Genomic DNA, 18,271 nt, shown 5'->3' on the forward strand with positions numbered 1-18,271 from the left:
AGATGGTAAAGCATCTGTCTACAATGCGTGAGACCTGGGTTCGATCCCTGGGTCAGGAAGATCCCCTGGAGAAGGAAATGGCAACCCACTCCAGTACTATTGCCTGGAAGATCCCATGGATGGAGGAGCCTGGTAGGCTAAGGTCCATGGGGTCGCAAAGAGTCAGACACGACTAAGCGACTCCACTTTCTTTCTTTCTTTACAAACCTGATGAGAAATCTGAGGCCCTAAGAGTTAAGGGCCTTGCCAGGCAGAGTCAGGGCTAGAATCTGGGGCAGTTGAGTCCAAGCCAGAACTTGTGACTGCCCCCATGCTGCCCTCCGTTCCACTGTCCTCTGAAGCTCGTAACCCTCGAGAAGTTCTTGGCAGGTTTTGAAAGGCAGGTCCCTTGTCCTGTCTGTTTTACAAACCTCAGGCTTGTTTGTAGGTTCCCTTTACTGGCTCAGATGTGACATTGCAGTCCTCCCTTTCTACCCGGCCCACCCCCTATGTGCAGTCCCCTTGGCAGGGTCTGTGGGGTAGAGACCCCACAGCAGAAGCGAACTCGCCCTTCTTCTCTCCAGCCTGCCTCCGGGGTCCCAAATTTACCTTGTCTCTTTCAGAACGTCCTCAAAGGGCTAGCTGACCGGAAGCAGAATGACCAGAGGAAACTGTCTCAGGGCAGGCTGACTCCCCGCTCTCCCACAGTTGAGAAGTCCAGAGAAATTGCAATAGAACAGAAGGAAAACTTCGATCCCCTCCAGTGCCCGGAGGCCATACCCAAGGGCCCAGCTTCTGGCCCAGGCAGCGGTGGGAAGATGGCCCTTAACAGCACCCAGCCTGGCCCTGTGGAGAGCGAGCTGGGAAAGCCACTGGCAAAGACAGCCAAGGAGGGCAACCCTCTGCCCAGAGGTCCAACCCAGGGCCCTGGGGGGGTGGCTCCCCAGGCCCCCCAGGGGAAGAGTACAGTCGGAGAGCCCACAGGGTCCAAGGTTGGCTCCAAAGCTGAGCTGTGGCCCCCGACGTCCCGGCCACCCCTGCTGCGGGGAGTGTCCTGGGACAGCGGCCCCGAAGAACCCGGCCCCCGGCTGCAGAAAGTGCTTGCCAAGCTGCCGCTGGCTGAGGAAGAGAAGCGTTTTACAGGCAAAGCTGGCAGCAAGCTGGCCAAGGCGCCCGGACTCAAAGACTTTCAGATACAAGTGCAGCCTGTGCGGATGCAGAAACTGACCAAGCTTCGTGAGGTGGGTTTCTGGGGCCTCCTGGGGTGGGCTGCGCATGCAGGTCCCCACCCTGGGCTGAGGGCCGCTGGGCTGAGCTGGGGTGGCTCTGGCCCAGACGTGAGCCTTGTAGAGCCCTAAATGTCCTCACCCCGATAAGCCAGGCCCACTGGGCTGTGCACTCGGCGTAAATAGCATCTTTGAGGGCGTTTACCTGCTCACTCGGGCGAGGTCAGTTGGGAAGTAGCTGCGACACAAAGCCACATTTTGAGGGGAAAGTGGGTGTATGGAAGGGCACGTGACCCCTCAGTGCTGGACTGTGTTTCCCTACTCCAGCCAGAGCTGATGCCTTATAAGCAAGGAGCCTTTGATGGAGCGCCCTGTCACAGACAGGGATGGAATGGCTTTTCTTTCCATCATGCCCCCAAGCTTTCCTCCCTGGTGCTTGTTAAAAAAAGGGCCTCAAATCCAACATTCCCAGCCAGGAAGGGCTACTCCCTCTTGGTGAATTTCTTCCAATATCCATCATGTCCCCAGCTTTCACTGGCCATCAAACCAGACACAACTGTCTGTCATGAGGCTGCCGCCCTAACCAGGGAATGACTGGGGGGCATCCAGAGATGGGGGGAGAGAGCCCTGGATGTGAGGAAGAAAAGAGGTTACTAAAAGAAATCCTTACCTGAGCCCTCCTTCCCCAGAGGGCCAACCCAGACCACAGGCCAAGGCAGCCAGGACTCCACAGGGTGGAGTGACACCAAGGAAGCCAAACAGTCAGGCATTTGCCTTCTTGGGCTTCTGGGTGTCAGAGGCCAGGCCCAGGCAACAGGCCATCCCCAGACCCCTGCATGATTCTCTCTGCAGCAAAGTAGAAAGCATCTGGAAGCCTCATTTCACTAACCAGTGCCCTGCCTCTGACCTCATCCCCAGCCCCCACCACTACCCCAAGCCAGGGTCCTGAGAGCTGCTTGGTTGTGGGTGGCTGGCTAAAGAAACAGGTAAAGGGCGCTGGCCTGTGGCTTCCATCTGGGCCAGAGCTCCCTCTGCTGGCCTCTTCCTCTCCTTCATCCAGGAGGCAAACTGCCCAAGTGGCCTCTGCTACAGGGACACTGAAAACCCTCTTAGAAAGCACAAGTCCCAGGGCCAAGGAGCCCTGTCCGGTAATTCCTCTTGGGGGCACTGGTCTTGGACTTGGTACAAGTGTGAGGCCTTCTGTGACATACCTGGAGTCAGCAGCCCCATCTCTCCCCAGCTCCGCTGGTGAGGCCCCCAGCAGCAGGGGCTGCTGGCTTGCTGCGTTGGGGTGGCAATCGGCAGTCCTCACTTGTCTGGAGAGTTTTAACATCTCAAGAGGTGCCATCACAGGCCACTGAGGAGCTGGGGGCAGGAGAGGACACAAGTCCCAGAAGTGGGTACTCACTGCCCAAGAACAACAAGGCAGGAGGCTCCAGCCAGCTCAGAGCACAGCCATGAGATCACAGAGATTGTTTCCATCTTTGGCAGCTCCGTATACACCCAGGGGACCTTCCTTTCCCCAGAGCCCTGGGTTCTGCTTCTGTTTGTCCTCCAGCCTTCAGCCACTGTGTGGCTGGCAGCTCTCTTGCCCTGAGGCTCACAGGCCGATTTTAAAAGGCAGCCACACCTTGAACAATTCCTGACTCAGGGAAAGGGGTGCTGAAGCTGGGGTTTCTAGCACCTTCACAGGCCGGGAGGGAAGCAGTCTTCCTACTGCCCTGCATGTGTCCTGACTACCCATGTTCCCAGGGTCTGCTCCGTGAGACCGAGCAGGCACAGGGCATAGAGCGGGAGGGGTCCAGCCTGAGGTCACCGTCTGAAATGCTGTCTTTCTTTCCCTAAAAAGGAGCACATCCTGCTGAGAAATCAGAACTTAGTGGGGCTCAAGCTTCCAGAACTTAGTGAAGCGGCCGAGCAGGAAAAAGGTAGGTGGGATTGAAGAGACACTCTCCTCAGGCTAGGGCTGGGTTCATTTTCTCCAGATCAAAGAAGCTGAACATGTAAACACTGCACTTCCTGTCAGGGCCTTTGTCCAGCCCGGTGGCCAGTGTGGGCCGGATGCCGAGCAGGCCCTTGCTAAATATTTGCAGATGGGTGAATGAATGAATCAGATGGTGTTTCCTGCTCCCTCAGAGAACCTCTAAACTTGCCTCCTTCCAACCAGCCCCTGTTCCAGATCCTGCCAGTTCTCCCTGAGTCTCATTAGCACCTAGTGGGTCTGGAACCGAGACCCAGGCCTGACCTTTCGATGCTTCCTTTTCCTTTTCCTCTCACACCCAGGATGTCACCAACTAGAACAGTTCCTCTTTTTGAGACATTAGAGTCATCACTTGCTTTCTAATCTGCAGTCACCACAGAGTCCAGACCCTAGCCCCTCCTGCCTGGGGACTGCAAGGCCCCACCCACCCTCTTGCCAGACTTATCTTCAGAAAGGAAGACTTGGGGAGGGGAGGGGTCTTTCCTCCCCTTCACCCCAAGCTCCCTCTCCTGACTTACCTCTCTGGACGGCTGATGCTCATTCAGTCATTCTCAGCACAGAAGCCTTCTGCTTAAGGATTGCTGTGTGTTCGTGTCCATGGTGCCACCAACCGTGTTGGAAGCCCCCAGTCTGACATAGGGGTTTCCCAGGTGGCGCTAGTGGTAAGGAACCTCCCTGCCAATACAGGAGGCGTAAGAGACATGGATTCAATCCCTGGGTCAGGAAGACCCTGGGGAAGGGCATGGCAATGCACTCCAGTGTCCTTGTCTGGGAAATCTCTCGGACAGAGGAGCCTGGCAGGCTACAGCCCACAGGGTTGCAAAGAGTCGGACACGATTGAAGCAACTTAGCACACAGTCTGACGTATAATAACTAACACCTACCTATTCAGCATTGACAAGAAGATTCACAGAAGTAAAATATTCAGTAATTTTTTAAAGAACTAATTTTTAAAAAATTAATCATCTTTCGATGAGATCTTTGGAAAAAATATGATATAATCTCTACTTTTAATTTCTAACTTCTCTATTAAAGCAGATCTAAAACCCTAGGAAAAGATTTATCTTGAAATTTTACCCACAACCACATAAATTCTTTAAAAGCAACAACTTTTTATTCTCTCCAGTGTATATGTGTTAGTCATTCAGTTGTGTCCAATTCTCTGCAAGTCCATGGACTATAGCCCACCAGACTACTGTCTGTGGGATTCTCCAGGCAAGAATACTGGAGGTCTCCTACATTGCAAGTGGATTCTTTACTATCTGAGCCACCAGGGAAGCCCAATTGTTTCTCCCTAATTGGGGTAGCAAATATGTTTTCCAGCAGTTTATATATAGTTATATTTGTATTTATCTTACTAATACTTCTGAATTTTGTTTTATTTAATAAAATATACGTATCTGAAGATTTAAGATTCTTGTACCTCAAAGATTGGGCTTCCCAGGTGACTCAATGGTAAAGAAACTCCCTGCCCAGGAGGGGATGCAGATGCGATGCCTGGGTCGGGAAGATCCCCTGGAGGAGGGCATGGCAACCTACTCCAGTATTCTTGCCTGGAGAATCCTATGGACAGAGGAGCCTGGCGGGCTACAGTCCATAGGGTCGCAAAGACACCAGACACATTGAAAGACACCAGACACTATTAAGTGGTATTTGGCCATGAAGTCCAGTTTCCTGAATTCTTCTCTAGTTGCTCTTTCTCACTGAATCTCACTTAATTCTCACTGAATCTTTATATCTAAAATATAATGAATACTCTTAAAAAAAAAAAACAGCAAGAGGGGAGAAGTAACTGACTATACACTTAGAACATATTATAAGGCAGAAGTAATTAAAGTGGTACAGTACTTATCAGAATAAAACAGAATCAAGGGCCCAGAACCAGTCTTTGATATACATTTAAAAAGAATGCAGTGTATGATTATCTAAGCCACGAAGTAACAAGAAATATAAACACTTCTAAAATATCATTGAGGTACTGTTGCTGTTGTCTGTTTAGGCACTAACTCATGTCCAGCTCTTTGTGACCCCATGGACCGTAGGCCCCCAGGCTCCTCTGTCCATGAAATTTCCCAGGCAAGAATACTGGAGTGGGCTGTCATTTCCTTCTCCAGGGGATCTTCCCAACCCGGAGACTGAACACGCCTTCCTGCACTGGCAGGTGGATTCTTTACCACTGAGCCACCAGGGAAGGAAGTCCCTTGAAAGAGAGCTTGGATGGTTAGACATTCTGGATCTCTCTTTTCCCCAGAGCTTTATAAATGCTACCCTGCATTCAGTGTTGCCAAGAAGTCTAAGACCAGCTTATTTACAGCACCCCTCCATCCTCACCTTTCCCTGTAGGTGGCTTACTCTTTCTGTGAGGGTAGTTGGAGAAGATACCTAGAGACAGATCTATATAAGATATATCTACATACACAGAAAGAATAAGATTATATATACATGTATTTTTTTCTGTAGTGGTGTGCTTTTTCAGTCTGAAAATTTGGCTTTTCAATCCATGGAGGAAATTTTTTCTTCTCTCATGCCTTTGACTCTGTTCTTTGTTCCTTTTGTTTTCTCCCTACTTCAGAGCCACCATAATCTGGAAATATCTCAGCAGTGTCTCCACTGTAGGCCCATTATTCTACCTCTCAATACTTTAATCTTTCTTTCCTTGTTTATTCCTTGTGCTCATCTCAGTTTCCTCCACTCTCAGTTTCCTCCACTAACTCAGCTTTGTTTTTATTTCTTCATATTGCCAACATATTGGTTAGATCTATATTTTTAGAATTTTTTGCTTTGCTTCATTATTTTTGGTCTTCAGTTTATTTTCTTATATTGTAATCTTCTTCCATTTTTATGCCATCCTCTAATTTCACCTCTGACTCTTTTTTTTCATTTTGAGGTGGGGGGGGGGTGTTCTAATTTCTCCTGAGTCAAAGCACTTGTGGCACACACTTTACACAAAAATGCATTTTTGATACGCTTCTTGCATCTCTATTTCTATCCTGACATCTGTGTCCTGCATGTTTCCTTTCTTCTTTCCTTTACACCTTCCTCCCTACTTTCCTTCCTCTTTTGACTATTTTTGTATGGTTGCCATGACATTTGTTTTCATGTAATTTATTTTTGATAAGAACATTTCTACTTGAAGTTTCTCTTGATCTAGATATATTGTGTAGATCAATTTTCATTGACTTCTTCCTACCTTTCCTGAGATCTCTGTCCTCCTGGCAGTGCTTAGTTGAGGATTGGGTATTTCGTGTCTGCTTGGTCACTGCCTGGAGAATGGGGAAAAGAGGAAGTTCAGATGGAGCTGTGGGTAGTGGTGGTTGTGGGTTGGTTTCTGCTCTTTTTCTATAACTTTGTACCATAGCACTTGAATTTATTACACTGAAGTGGGGGTATATCTTATTCCCTTGGGTGGGCAGTAGTAAGGCATAGATTATTTCACCAATTCAGGGTAGAATTATAGGGACAATCTGCCCGGGTGTTTATTTCCCACACTTAACCCATCCATTGCCAGCAGCTACTCTCACTCTTCTGCCAGAGAAACGAAGGAAAAGAGACAAAATTCAGAGAGTTTGGTCACTCTGCTATTTCACAGAAGTGCAGGATGGGTGGGTCAGTTTTCAGCTGGGGTTTTCCATGTGTCTTCTGCCACTCACTCCATCAGAGGGACTTGTTTGATTTATTTCCACATGTATCTTCCTTTCTGGTAAATCCCTTTATATTGTTTGAGATTATCAGCTCTGGTAGAAGACCATGCTATCATTCTGCTTTTCCTTTTTTTTCCTCTTGTCCTCAGTATGAAAAACAAACAGCCGCACAGGCCATTTTTCATCTTGTTGGAGTGTTGTTTGGTGGGGTGGAGTTCTTTCTACTGCAGAGAAACTTTCTGAACACCTCTGCATCTGCCCACTCATCCCTTGGTCCTGTTCTCTTCTGGCTCTGCAGTCACACAAGTGACTACAAACGTTTATCACAACCTTACCGTTACCTCTGACGTCTTCCTCTCAGGACTGATTCTTTGAGGGGAGGAAGAAAGGGTTAACAAGGTTGGGAGCTCTACATTTATTTCTAGGAAATTTTTTCTCTGGCCATTATTTTTAAAGATTATTATCATTTCCTGTATTTGAGAGTTGTGATATATTTTTAGTTGACTTTAAAGTTTTTTCCTGGCTTTGTTGTCAATTTGGTTGCAATCAGGAGGGTGGCTGGTTCTGAGAGCCGCTAGTTCTAGGATCACCATTTTAAAAAATGATATTTACTTATTTATTTGGCTGTGCCTGTTCTTAGTTGCAGCACGCAGGATCTTAGATCTTCATTGTGGCATGTGAGATCTTTAGTTGACGCGTGTGGGGTCTCTTTCCCTGACCAGGGATCGAACCTGGGACCCCTGCATTGGAAACCCAGAGTCTTAGCCACTGGACCACCAGGGAAATCCCATGGGATCACTCTTCAGACAGCCATTTTAATGGGTGGGGTTCTACCTAGGGGACTTTTCCAGGCAAAAACCCCCTCATATGACTTCCCTATGATTATTAGATCTTGTATAGCTCTGGCAATCCTGCAGATTTCTCAGGAGCCCACTTCTTCATTATCTGTCTGCTGGGTGCAGTGGGGATACATAAACGCAGAGTGAGGCCTCTGTCACATGGAAATGTCAGAGAGCAGCAAGTGTCAGGGCAGAACTCAAGAGCTGACGGGTAGCTAAGAGAAGTAGCTACCTGATATGAGTAGAATCTCAGATCCCAAGAGGGATTGCTGGCTGCCCTGGCTCTGACAGATGATTCTCCAGACTTTGTTGGATGCCTTGAGGGCCAGGAACATCATCAACGCTGTTCACTTGTTGGAAAGATCTAAGTATGTAAACATTCTTCACCTAGAGCCAAAGTATACCTACTCATCTCACCACGTGATCTCACTTGAGGAGGCTTCTAATTCATGATTCCCAATCTTAGCTCCATTTAGATGGCTACCGCAACCTTGCCCATAGTCCTGATCTCAGGCCTTGACTATAGTTCTGGAAATCTGCTGGGCCCAAATCCATGAAAGATGGTAAGAGATGGATAACTATAAAGTCCTGCAATGGAAAGTAAGCATTGTATGAGACATAGATATTTGATTTAGCTCAAGTTAAAGAGATTTGAGACTTTTAATTCGAAGTGTGCTATGAGCCCGTAGGGCACAGCATGTCTATGCCAAATGAATAACTGAGGTCAATACAACGGACATTGCCAACATGCTCCAGAGATAAGAGTTTGATGGAGCACATTGGAGCCTCTGGGGTAGCAACAGCCAGAATGTGGGGGCATGGGATGTGTCTAGAGGCCACATTGAACAGCTGGGAAAATGGAGAAAGGAAGCTTTGGAGCTGTCTGTGAACATGAGAAAAATCTGTGGGAAAGAGAACACTTAACTTGTTATTTCTGCCTTCAGAGCACAGACCAAGGAAAGGTTTAGGAGATATTTGGGGGAAAAAAAAAAAAGCTTTTTATTGGTCCTGAGGCAACTCAGGACAACTAACTCAGAGGCAACTATTTCAGAGATCCACAAAAGATCAAGAATCTAATGACCTTAGCCTTACTCTGGAAAAACCCTGTTTCTACTCCTGTCTGTGGGAATATGGAAGCAAATGCTTATTTCTAAGTGGGACACAGATGATGGAATTCACTTGAGGAAGATTAGTTGGGCAGCCAACCTCCTGAGAAGCCTGCCAAAGAGAGGGGACTTTTCTAAACATTACAGACCAACCAGCTTCCAATTGCCAAAAACCAATCTCAGACCCCAGACAAAAGAGACTGCTTGGTACTGTGGGGAGCAGTGGGAAGAACAGAGAACTTGGAGCAGATAGAACTGTTTGTAGTCCATGCCATTTACCAGTTCTGTGACCATAAGCAAGTTACTGGGTTGGCCAAAGAGTTTGTTTGGATATACCCAAATGAACTTTTTGGCCAACACAATATTAATCTTGCTGAGTCTTGGTTTACCCTCCTGTAAAATGGGATGATTAAAGTCTAGCTCATTGGGTTATTGTAAGGATAAAATAACAATTATGAAGCCCCTGGCATATAACCAGGTTCTAATAAATGTTAAAGTTCTTCCTTACCCCCTGAAACAAATTGCCAAGAATATTACTGTGATTTCAAACAGACGTCTTAGAAGTTAAATACTTTTTTCTGTTCTTCCAGGACACCCTTCTGAACTCTCCTCAACTATTGAGGAAGAAGAGTCAAAGGGCGGGCTGGATGTCATGCCCAATATTTCTGACATGCTGCTTCGCAAACTGCGGGTCCACAAGGCCCTCCCTGGAAGGTAAAATCGGGGCATGGGCTGCACAAGAGCCCACACTGGGTGGCCTCTGTGTTCGATTTTGGATGGAACACAAGAGCACCAGACTTGAGTTTTGACCCCAGAAAGGTCAAAGTCCAATAGTCCAGGCAGGGCTAATGTACCCAGAACAAAAAGAATAATAAAGGGCCAGGTGAGGTGGTTCCAACTCAGAGAGCAGGTAAGGTTCATAAGCGAACATTCTTTTTGTAATGCAAACAATGCCATTGAGAAGGTGAAGAGACAACCCACAGAACAGGAGGAAATATTCGCAAAGCATGTATATGATAAGGGGCTTCTTTCTATAATATATAAAGAATTTATAATTCAATAACACAACATTTGTTAAATTTTAAAAATAATTTAAAATTTTTTATTGAAATATAGTTGTACAATATTATATGTTACATATATGCAATATAATGACTCACAATTTTAAAAGGTTGTATGCCATTTATAGTCATTATAAAATACTGACTATATTCCCTGTTTTTGTACAATATATATTTACAGCCTTTTTTTTTTTTTTTTTTTTTTACTATAGTTTGTACCTCTTAATCCCCTATTCCTATATTGCCCTTCTTCCTTCCTCTTTGCTTCTCCCCACTGGTAACCTATATCTGTAAGTCTGTTTCTTTTCTGTTATATTTACTAGCTTGCTGTATTTTTTCAGATTCCACAAAAGTGAGATCGTACAATATTTGTCTTTCTCTGTCTGGCGTATTTTACCTAGCATACTGCCCTCCAAGTCCATCCATGTTGCTGCAAATGGCAAAATTTCAATTTCATTTTTTACGGCTGAGTAGTATTGACAACTAATATCTTTAGGTGGACAAAAGATTTAAATAGGCATTTCTTCAAAGAATGTGTATGAGGGGTCAATTAACACATGAAAATATGCTCGGCATCATTAGTCATTCAGTTCAGTTGCTTAGTCATGTCTGACTCTGTGATCGCATGGCCTGCAGCACACCAGGCCTCCCTGTCCATCACTAACTCCCGGAGCTTGCTCAAACTCACGTCCATCGAGTTGATGATGCCATCCAACCATCGCATCCTCTGTCGTCCCCTTCTCCTCCTGCCTTCAATCTTTCCCAGCTTCAGGGTCTTTTCAAATGAGTCAGCTCTTTGCATCAAGTGACCAAAATATTGGAGCTTTAGCATCAGTCCTTCCAATGAATATTCAGGACTGATTTCCTTTAGGATGGACTGGTTGGATCTCCTTGCAGTCCAAGGGACTCTCAAGAGTCTTCTCCAACACCACAGTTCAAAAGCATCAATTCTTCGGCACTTGGCTTCCTTTATGGTCCAACTCTCACATCCATACATGACTACTGGAAAAAAAATAGCCTCGACTAGATGGACCTTTGTTGGTAAAGTAATGCCTCTGCTTTTTAATATGCTGTCTAGGTTTGTCATAGTTTTTCTTCCAGGGAGCAAGCATCTTTTAATTTCATGGCTGCAGTCACTATCTGCAATGATTCTGGAGACCAAGAAAATAGCCTCTCACTCTTTCCATTATTTCCCCATCTATTTGCCATGAAGTGATGGGACCAGATGCCATGACCTTAGTTTTCTGAATGTTGAGTTTTAAGCCAGCTTTTTCACTCTCCTCTTTCACTTTCATCAAGAGCCTTTTTAGTTCCTCTTCGCTTTCTGCCATAAGGGTGGTATCATTTGCATTATCTGAGGTTGTTGCTATTTCTCCCAGCAGTCTTGATTTCAGCTTGCGCTTTATCCAATCTGGCATATCGCATGATTTACTCTGCAGATAAGTTAAATAAGTAGGGTGACAATATACAGCCTTGACGTGCTTCTTTCCCAATTTGGAACCAGTCCATTGTTCCATGTTCTGGTTCTAACTGTTGCTTCTTGACCTGCACACAGATTTCTCAGGAGGCAGGAAAGGTGGTCTGGTATTCCCATCTCTTGAAGAATTTTCCACAGTTTGCTGTGATCCATACAGTCAAAGGTTTTAGTATAGTTAATGAAGCAGAGGTAGATGATTTTCTGAAATTCTCTTGCTTTTTCTATGATCCAATGGATGTTGGCAATTTTATCTCTGGTTCCTCTGCCTTTACTAAATCCAACTTGAACACCTGGAAGTTCTCAACTCAAGTACTGTTGAAGCCTGACTTGGAGAATTTTGAGCATTACTTTGCTAACGTGTGAGATGAGTGCAACTGTGCAGTAGTTTGAGCATTCTTTGGCATTGACTTTCTTTGGGATTGGAATGAAAACTGACCTTTTCCAGTCCTGTGGCCACTGCTGAGTTTTCCAAATTCACTGGCATATTGAGTGCAGCACTTTCACACCATCATCTCTGAGGATTTGAAATAGCTTAGCTGGACCATCACCTCCAGTAGCTTTCTTTGTAGTGATGCTCCCTAAGGCCCACTTGACGTCACATTCCAGGATGTCTGGTTCTAGGTGAGTGATCACACCATCGTGGTTATCTGGGTCATTAAGATCTTTTTTGTATAGGTCTTCGGTGTATTCTTGCCACCTGTTCTCAATATCTTCTGCTTCTGTTAGGTCCATACTGTTTCTGTCCTTTATTGTGCCCATCTTTACATAAAATGTTCCCCTGGTATCTCTAATTTTCTTGAAGAGATCTCTAGTCTTTCCCATTCTATTGTTGTCCTCTATTTCTTTGCATTGATCACTGAGGAAGGCTTTCTTATCTCTCCTTGCTATTCTTTGGAACTCTGCATTCAGATGGATCTATCTTTCCTTTTCTCCTTTGCCTTTTGCTTCTCTTCTTTTCTCAGCTACTTGTAAGGCCTCCTCAGACAATGATTTTGTGCTTTTGCACTTCTTCTTGGGGATGGTTTCGATTACCACCTCCTGTACAGGGTTCTGAACCTTGGTCCATAGTTCTTCAGGCACTCTATGTATCAGATCTAAACCCTTGAATCTATTTCTCGCTTCCACTGTATAATTGCAGGGATTTGATTTAGGTCATACCTGAATGGTCTACTGGTTTTCCATACTTTCTTCAGTTTTAGTCTGAATTTTGCAATAAGGAGATCATGATCTGAGCCACAGTCAGCTCCTGGTCTTGTTTTTGCTGACTGTAGAGAGCTTCTCCATCTTTGGTTACAGAGAATAGAATCAATCTGATTTCGGTATTGACCATCTGGTGATGTCCACGTGTAGAGTCATCTCTTGTGTTGTTGGAAGAGGGTGTTTGCTCTGATCAGGCAAATCTCTGTCAGCCTTTGCCTTGCTTCGTTTTGTACTCCAAGGCCAAACTTTCCTGTTATTCCAGGTACCTCTTGACCTCCTACTTTTGCATTCCAATCCTCTATAATAAAAAGGACATCTTTTTTCTGGTGTTAGTTCTAGAAGGTCTTGTAGGTCTTCATAGAACCTTCGAACTTCAGCTTCTTCAGCATTAGTGGTTGGGGCATAGATTTGGATCACTGTGATATTGAAAGGTTTGCCGTGGAAACAGAGATCATTCTGTCATTTTTGAGATTGTACCCAAGTACTGCATTTCGGACTCTTTTGTTGACTATGAGGGCTACTCCATTTCTTCCAAGGGATTCTTGCCCACGGTAGTAGATATAATGATCTTCTGAATTAAATTTGCCCATTTCAGTCCATTTTAGTCCACTAATTCCTAAAATATTGATGCTCACTCTTGCCATCTCCTGTTTGACCACTTCCAATTTACCTTGATTCATGGACCTAACATTCCAGGTTCCTATGTAATATTGTTCCTTACAGTATCTGACTTTGCTTCCATCACCAGTCACAACCACAGCTTGGTGTTGTTTTTGCTTTGGCTCAGCCTCTTCATTCTTTCTAGAGTTATTTCTCCACTCTTCTCCAGTAGCATATTGGGCACCCACCAGCCTGGGGAGTTCATCTTTCAGTGACACTTATTTGACGTGTACCTTATTTGATGTTTCACAATGTTAATGGGGTTCTCAAGGGAAGAACACTGAAGTTGGTTGGCCATTCCCTTCCCTAGTGGACCACGTCTTGTCAGAACTCTCCACCACGGCCCGTCCATCTTGGGTGGCCCTACATAGTTTCATGGCTCATAGTTTCATTGAGTTAGAGAAGGCTGTGATCCAAGTGATCGGTTTGGTTAGTTTTCTATAACTGTAGTTTCCATTCTGTCTGCCCTCTGATGGATAAGGACAAGAGGTTTGTGGAAACTTCTGATGGTAGGGACTGGCTGTGGGGGAATCCTGGTCTTGCTCTGATGGGCAGGGCCATACGAAGTAAATCTTTAACCCAATTTTCTGTTGACGGGTGGGGCTGTGTTCTCTCCCTGTAGTTTGGCCTGAGGCCAAACCATGTTTGGGGGTCCTCCTTCAAAAGGACTTATGCCAGGACTCGTATTCAGTGCCCCTGACCCCACGGAAGGCCACTGTCTACCCATGCCTCCACTGGAGACTCCTGGACACTCAGGCAAGTCTGGCTCAGTCCCTTGTGGGGTCATTGCTCCAGTTTGTGGGTTTGTCTGCTCGGTGGCTCTATGGTGGGGCTCATACAACATGCTTCCCAGGTCTGCTGCTGGCAGAGTCCCTGTCCCCGCTGCAGGCCACCGCTGACCTGTGCCTCCAGAGGAGGCACTCACACACTCAAAGGCAAGTCTGGCTCAGTCTCTTGTGGGGTCCCTGGGTCCTGGCATGCACAAGGTTTTGGTTCAGCCCTCCGAGCATCTCTGGAAGGTATGGGCTTTGATTCTAAATGTGATTTTTCCCCTCCTACCCTTTTCGAGGCTTCTCCTTTGCCCATGGATGCAGGGTCTTTTTTGGGTAGGCTCCAACATTCTCCTGTCAATGGCTGTTCAGCAGTTCGCTGCGATTTTGGAGTTCTCAGAGGAGAGGATGAGCGCACGTCCTTCTACTCTGCCATCTTTTAGGTGCCTGCCTTTCCTCACCTTTCAGTCATTAGGGAAATGCAAATTCAGATGGTTTATCATGAATAATAACTTCATTAAATGAATGATTTATCATTAATTATAAATGGCTAAAATGAGATACAATTTTAAATCTCTAGAATAGTTGTAATAGAAAACATGTGTCGTGCTATGTTTAGTCGCTCAGTCGTGTCCAACTCTTTGCGACCCCATGGACTGCAGACCTCCAGGCTCCTCTGTCCATGGAGATTTTCCAGGAAAGAATAGTGGAGTGGGTTGCCGTGCCGTCCTCCAGGGGATTTTCCCAACCCAGGAATTGAACCCAGGTCTCTCACATCGCAGGCCGATTCCTTATCGACTGTGCCACCAGGGAAGCCCAATAAAAAACATGGGCAGTAGCAAATGTTGGTGAGGACGTGGAAAAATTGAAATTCTCAGTAAAATGGTACAGCCACTTTGAATAACAATTCCTCGAAAAGTTAAACATACGGTTATCATATGCCTCAGCAATTCCAGTCCTACATATACAGCAGAGATGAAAATATGTGCCCACACAAAGACTGGAATGTGAATGTTCAACAACAAGTACTTTTCATAATAGCTAAAAATGGAAGCAAACCAAATGCCTATCAGCTAATAAACAGATAAGTAAAATCTGATATATCCGTAGAATAGAATACTATTCAGCCATAAAAATGAAGTATTTGTATATGCTACCAGGTGGATGAACTTTGAAAACACTATGGTAAGTGAAAGAAGTCAGTCACGTGTTGTATGACTCCATTTATATGAGATATCCAGGATAGGGACATCCACAGAGGCAAAGCAGATTAGTGGTTGTCTAGGGCTCAGGATAGGGGTTGGGAGACTGACTGCTAACTGGTTCAGAGTTCCTTTTGGGGGTGATTAAAAAGTTCTAAGGTCGACTGTAATGATGTTTGTACAGTTCTATGAATATACTAAAACTACTGAATTACACATGTAAGAGAATGAAAAAGAGGGAAGAACATAAATGCAAAGGCCCTGGGGCCACATGAGATGAGTGCGTTTGAAGAGGAAGCAGCCCTCATGGCTGAAAACGAGAGTCTGGTAGGGGACAGTTCATAGAGGCCCTTGATTTTATTCCAAGGCCTTTTAAGGCAGTTTGAATTCTGAGGCACACTATGATACCCAGACTTGTATCCTCATACGTCACCACCTTTTTGGAGGGTAATGGCTTTGCCCCCTTGCCTGCCAGTGACAGTTCATGAAGTAGAGCTCTCTGCTTTGGGAGCTGGCCTTGTCATGCAGTTTCTTTACCTAAATAACACCTCTGTGAGCCCTCAAGGCCTTGTACATTAAAAAAAAAAATGTGTTCTATAGCAAAAAGAAAAGCAGCCAATGAGTAATCAAGGTTGAAAAATAAGTTTGGTTAATAATTGATGAAAATATGTAATTTTCACATAATGTCCAAACAAAGTCAAGAGTCAAAGGTAAGCTCAATAAGTTTTATTACACCATTTAAGCAAGACGTGCATGCTCTATAGGAGAGTTGAGATTGTTGGCTGGCCCCCAGAGGAAAGGGCCTGACGGATGGGGCTGTGGCAAGAATTGCAAGCATCCAACATCTTTGCACTTGTTTATCTCATGCTCTGTACTCTGCTGACTGAATGGCCATGGGGTCTTGTTGTCTCATCCTGACAGGAAAGTTCTCATAGTCCCTTGTCAGGGGTGAGAACCAGCCCCTTGCAGAGACTGCTGACCCCTACCTTTGCTCTCAGGGTCCCTCCACACCCGTCAAAAGGAGGAAGCTGTGTTTCCTGAGAGCCTTATCGATGGCACACTGTGTTGCCAAGTCCTGTGACGCCCGTGGGACCCCTCCTCGTCCTCTCTCCCCAGCACAGGAAAGGGCCCATGTGTTATTTACATTGTCCAGGTTTCTGAGCTGGGCTAGCTGTAGTCACTGGCCAGGGTGGTGGCTGAGTGAGCGTGCAGAGTGGAGGGTGCTTGCTGGGGGAACCACGCCCTCTGCACCAGCTGGGACTTTCTCGCCTGATCTGATTCCAGCCATCAGAGGAGGCCCTGGGTAGGGAGAAGAGCTTGGCCACTCTTTCCTGCCATTCATTCTCTGACTCACATTCTCCCTTGTCACAGTCCACAGGGGCAAGAGAAGGGCCAGGCTTTACAGACCTGAGCAGCCCCAGAAAAATGACAATGGCTGTTCAGATGTGTACAGCTCATAAATTACATAGCTTGTGTATTCGCTCATTAAGACTTCACAACACGCCTGTTAGTCATAGTAGTAGTCAACATCTCCTGAGTGCCCACCACGTGTAGACATCACATGTATATACACACATGTACACATACACATACATACATATATATGCTTGTATACATACATGCACATAAACAATTGTGTAGATGTCACATATGTATGAATATAAACCCACATATATATGCATGTATTGTGTATATATATATATTTACATACATACATGTATTCCTTATAAGATTCCTGCAAGATAGATATTATTCCCATTTTATAGATGAGCAAACTTAGATTAAAGAGCTCACCCAAAGTCACTGTTCGTGGAGGCACTTGGAGAGCACTGAGCCCAGAACCTAATATTTTCCAGCACACTTCCTCTGTAGGAGTCAGCGTCCGGGCAGTCTCGCAGGTTATAGAACTCACGCAAAGTGCACCCTGCATCTTCTCCATCTCGCCAGCCCTGCTTACTCCAATTACTGGAAACACCTGGTCTGCTGGTTGGTCAAAGGCACCTTTGGGTTTATTTCATGGGTTGGACAAAGTTCATTTCGGTGTCTTTTTCTTTTTCACAGTGCCCCTCCGCTTACTGAAAAGGAAGTTGAGGTAAGTAATTCCAGTGCTTTATGAAACTGAGTATTTGGGCATGAGTGGGTTTATTCAAAACATTTCCTTCTCCAGCCTCTGCTCCTGACATTTTCACACACACATGAGAACAAGTGACCCTGGAGGAAATATGGGCACTGTGATCAGACCCATTGAACCAGCCATCCCCCCGACCCCACCCCAGTTAATGGAAGATTTTAACAACTTTGGTCAGGGATAAGACAGTAATCGGAAGTCCCATATTTCTTCAAAGATTGTTTTCTTTAAAAGCATGACTTAGGTACACAAAGTCAGCTGGGAGGCTGCTGAGTGAATCAAATTTATTTTTTAATTATTAAAATTAAGGTCAGATTTCATGTTTCAAACTTTGGAAGATGAAGGTGCTTTCCTTCTAAGTGTTTCAGACATAAGGAAGCCAGTTCAGCCATGGTGAGAGACTGTGAGGGCAGCTCTCTCACCTCGACTGATCCCCCCAGGGCCTCCTCATCTCTGTAGAGATGCTGTCCCAGCGGGGGCGGCGAGAGAGCTGAGAGGCATTTCATCCTGGTGAAGGGGTAGATGGACAAAGAGAATGCATCGGAGGTGAGACAGTGAGGACCCCCAACACTAGCAGTAGTTTGTTTCCATGACAATTATGTCGGTGCTGACGGAAGGGAGCAAGAATATAGATGATTCCAGAATCTTTTCACTTCAGGTTAGGAGGATGGCAGGTTTTACAATCTTATAGCATGGTTTACCCCTGATAACAAGAAAGCGAACATACCCTTCCTGAGACTCCGTGGACCACATAAGCAGAGAGAGAGAGACAATGTAAAATACTGGCACAGATAGTAACAATTGCCTGGCACACAGACAGGGCCCTGCAGCCCGTGACACACACATGTCCATGCTTTCAACTGACCCTCTCATCAGCTCTGAGAAACAGCTAGAGTAGGAAGCAGAACAAAGGAGGAAACTAAGGGATTAAATGACTCATCTGAGATCCCAGACCCAGTGCTTAGCAGAACCAATATTTGGATCCTCGTCTTCCGACTGAA

General features: G+C 45.7%; 1 protein-coding gene and 1 non-coding gene across 4 annotated transcripts in view; one reads left to right on the forward strand and one right to left on the reverse strand.

Annotated features, from left to right (window-relative positions):
• Nucleotides 1-18,271, forward strand: part of IRAG1 (inositol 1,4,5-triphosphate receptor associated 1) — a 118,761-nt gene that overhangs the window by 67,955 nt on the left and 32,535 nt on the right. For 2 of the 3 annotated variants that reach the window (XM_068988168.1, XM_068988169.1), the window contains 4 exons: nt 603-1,220; nt 3,055-3,133; nt 9,363-9,486; nt 17,204-17,234. In XM_068988168.1, the coding sequence (XP_068844269.1) occupies nt 603-1,220; nt 3,055-3,133; nt 9,363-9,486; nt 17,204-17,234 (852 nt within the window). The remainder of the gene's footprint in view (nt 1-602; nt 1,221-3,054; nt 3,134-9,362; nt 9,487-17,203; nt 17,235-18,271) is intronic. The other variant, XM_068988170.1, reaches the window with a different exon arrangement.
• On the reverse strand, nt 7,538-7,610 carry TRNAG-UCC (transfer RNA glycine (anticodon UCC)). The gene has a single exon. It is a non-coding gene; the product is annotated as a tRNA-Gly (tRNA).

The sequence above is a fragment of the Capricornis sumatraensis genome, chromosome 16 (genome assembly GCF_032405125.1).
Source record: "Capricornis sumatraensis isolate serow.1 chromosome 16, serow.2, whole genome shotgun sequence".
Lineage (NCBI taxonomy): Eukaryota > Metazoa > Chordata > Mammalia > Artiodactyla > Bovidae > Capricornis > Capricornis sumatraensis.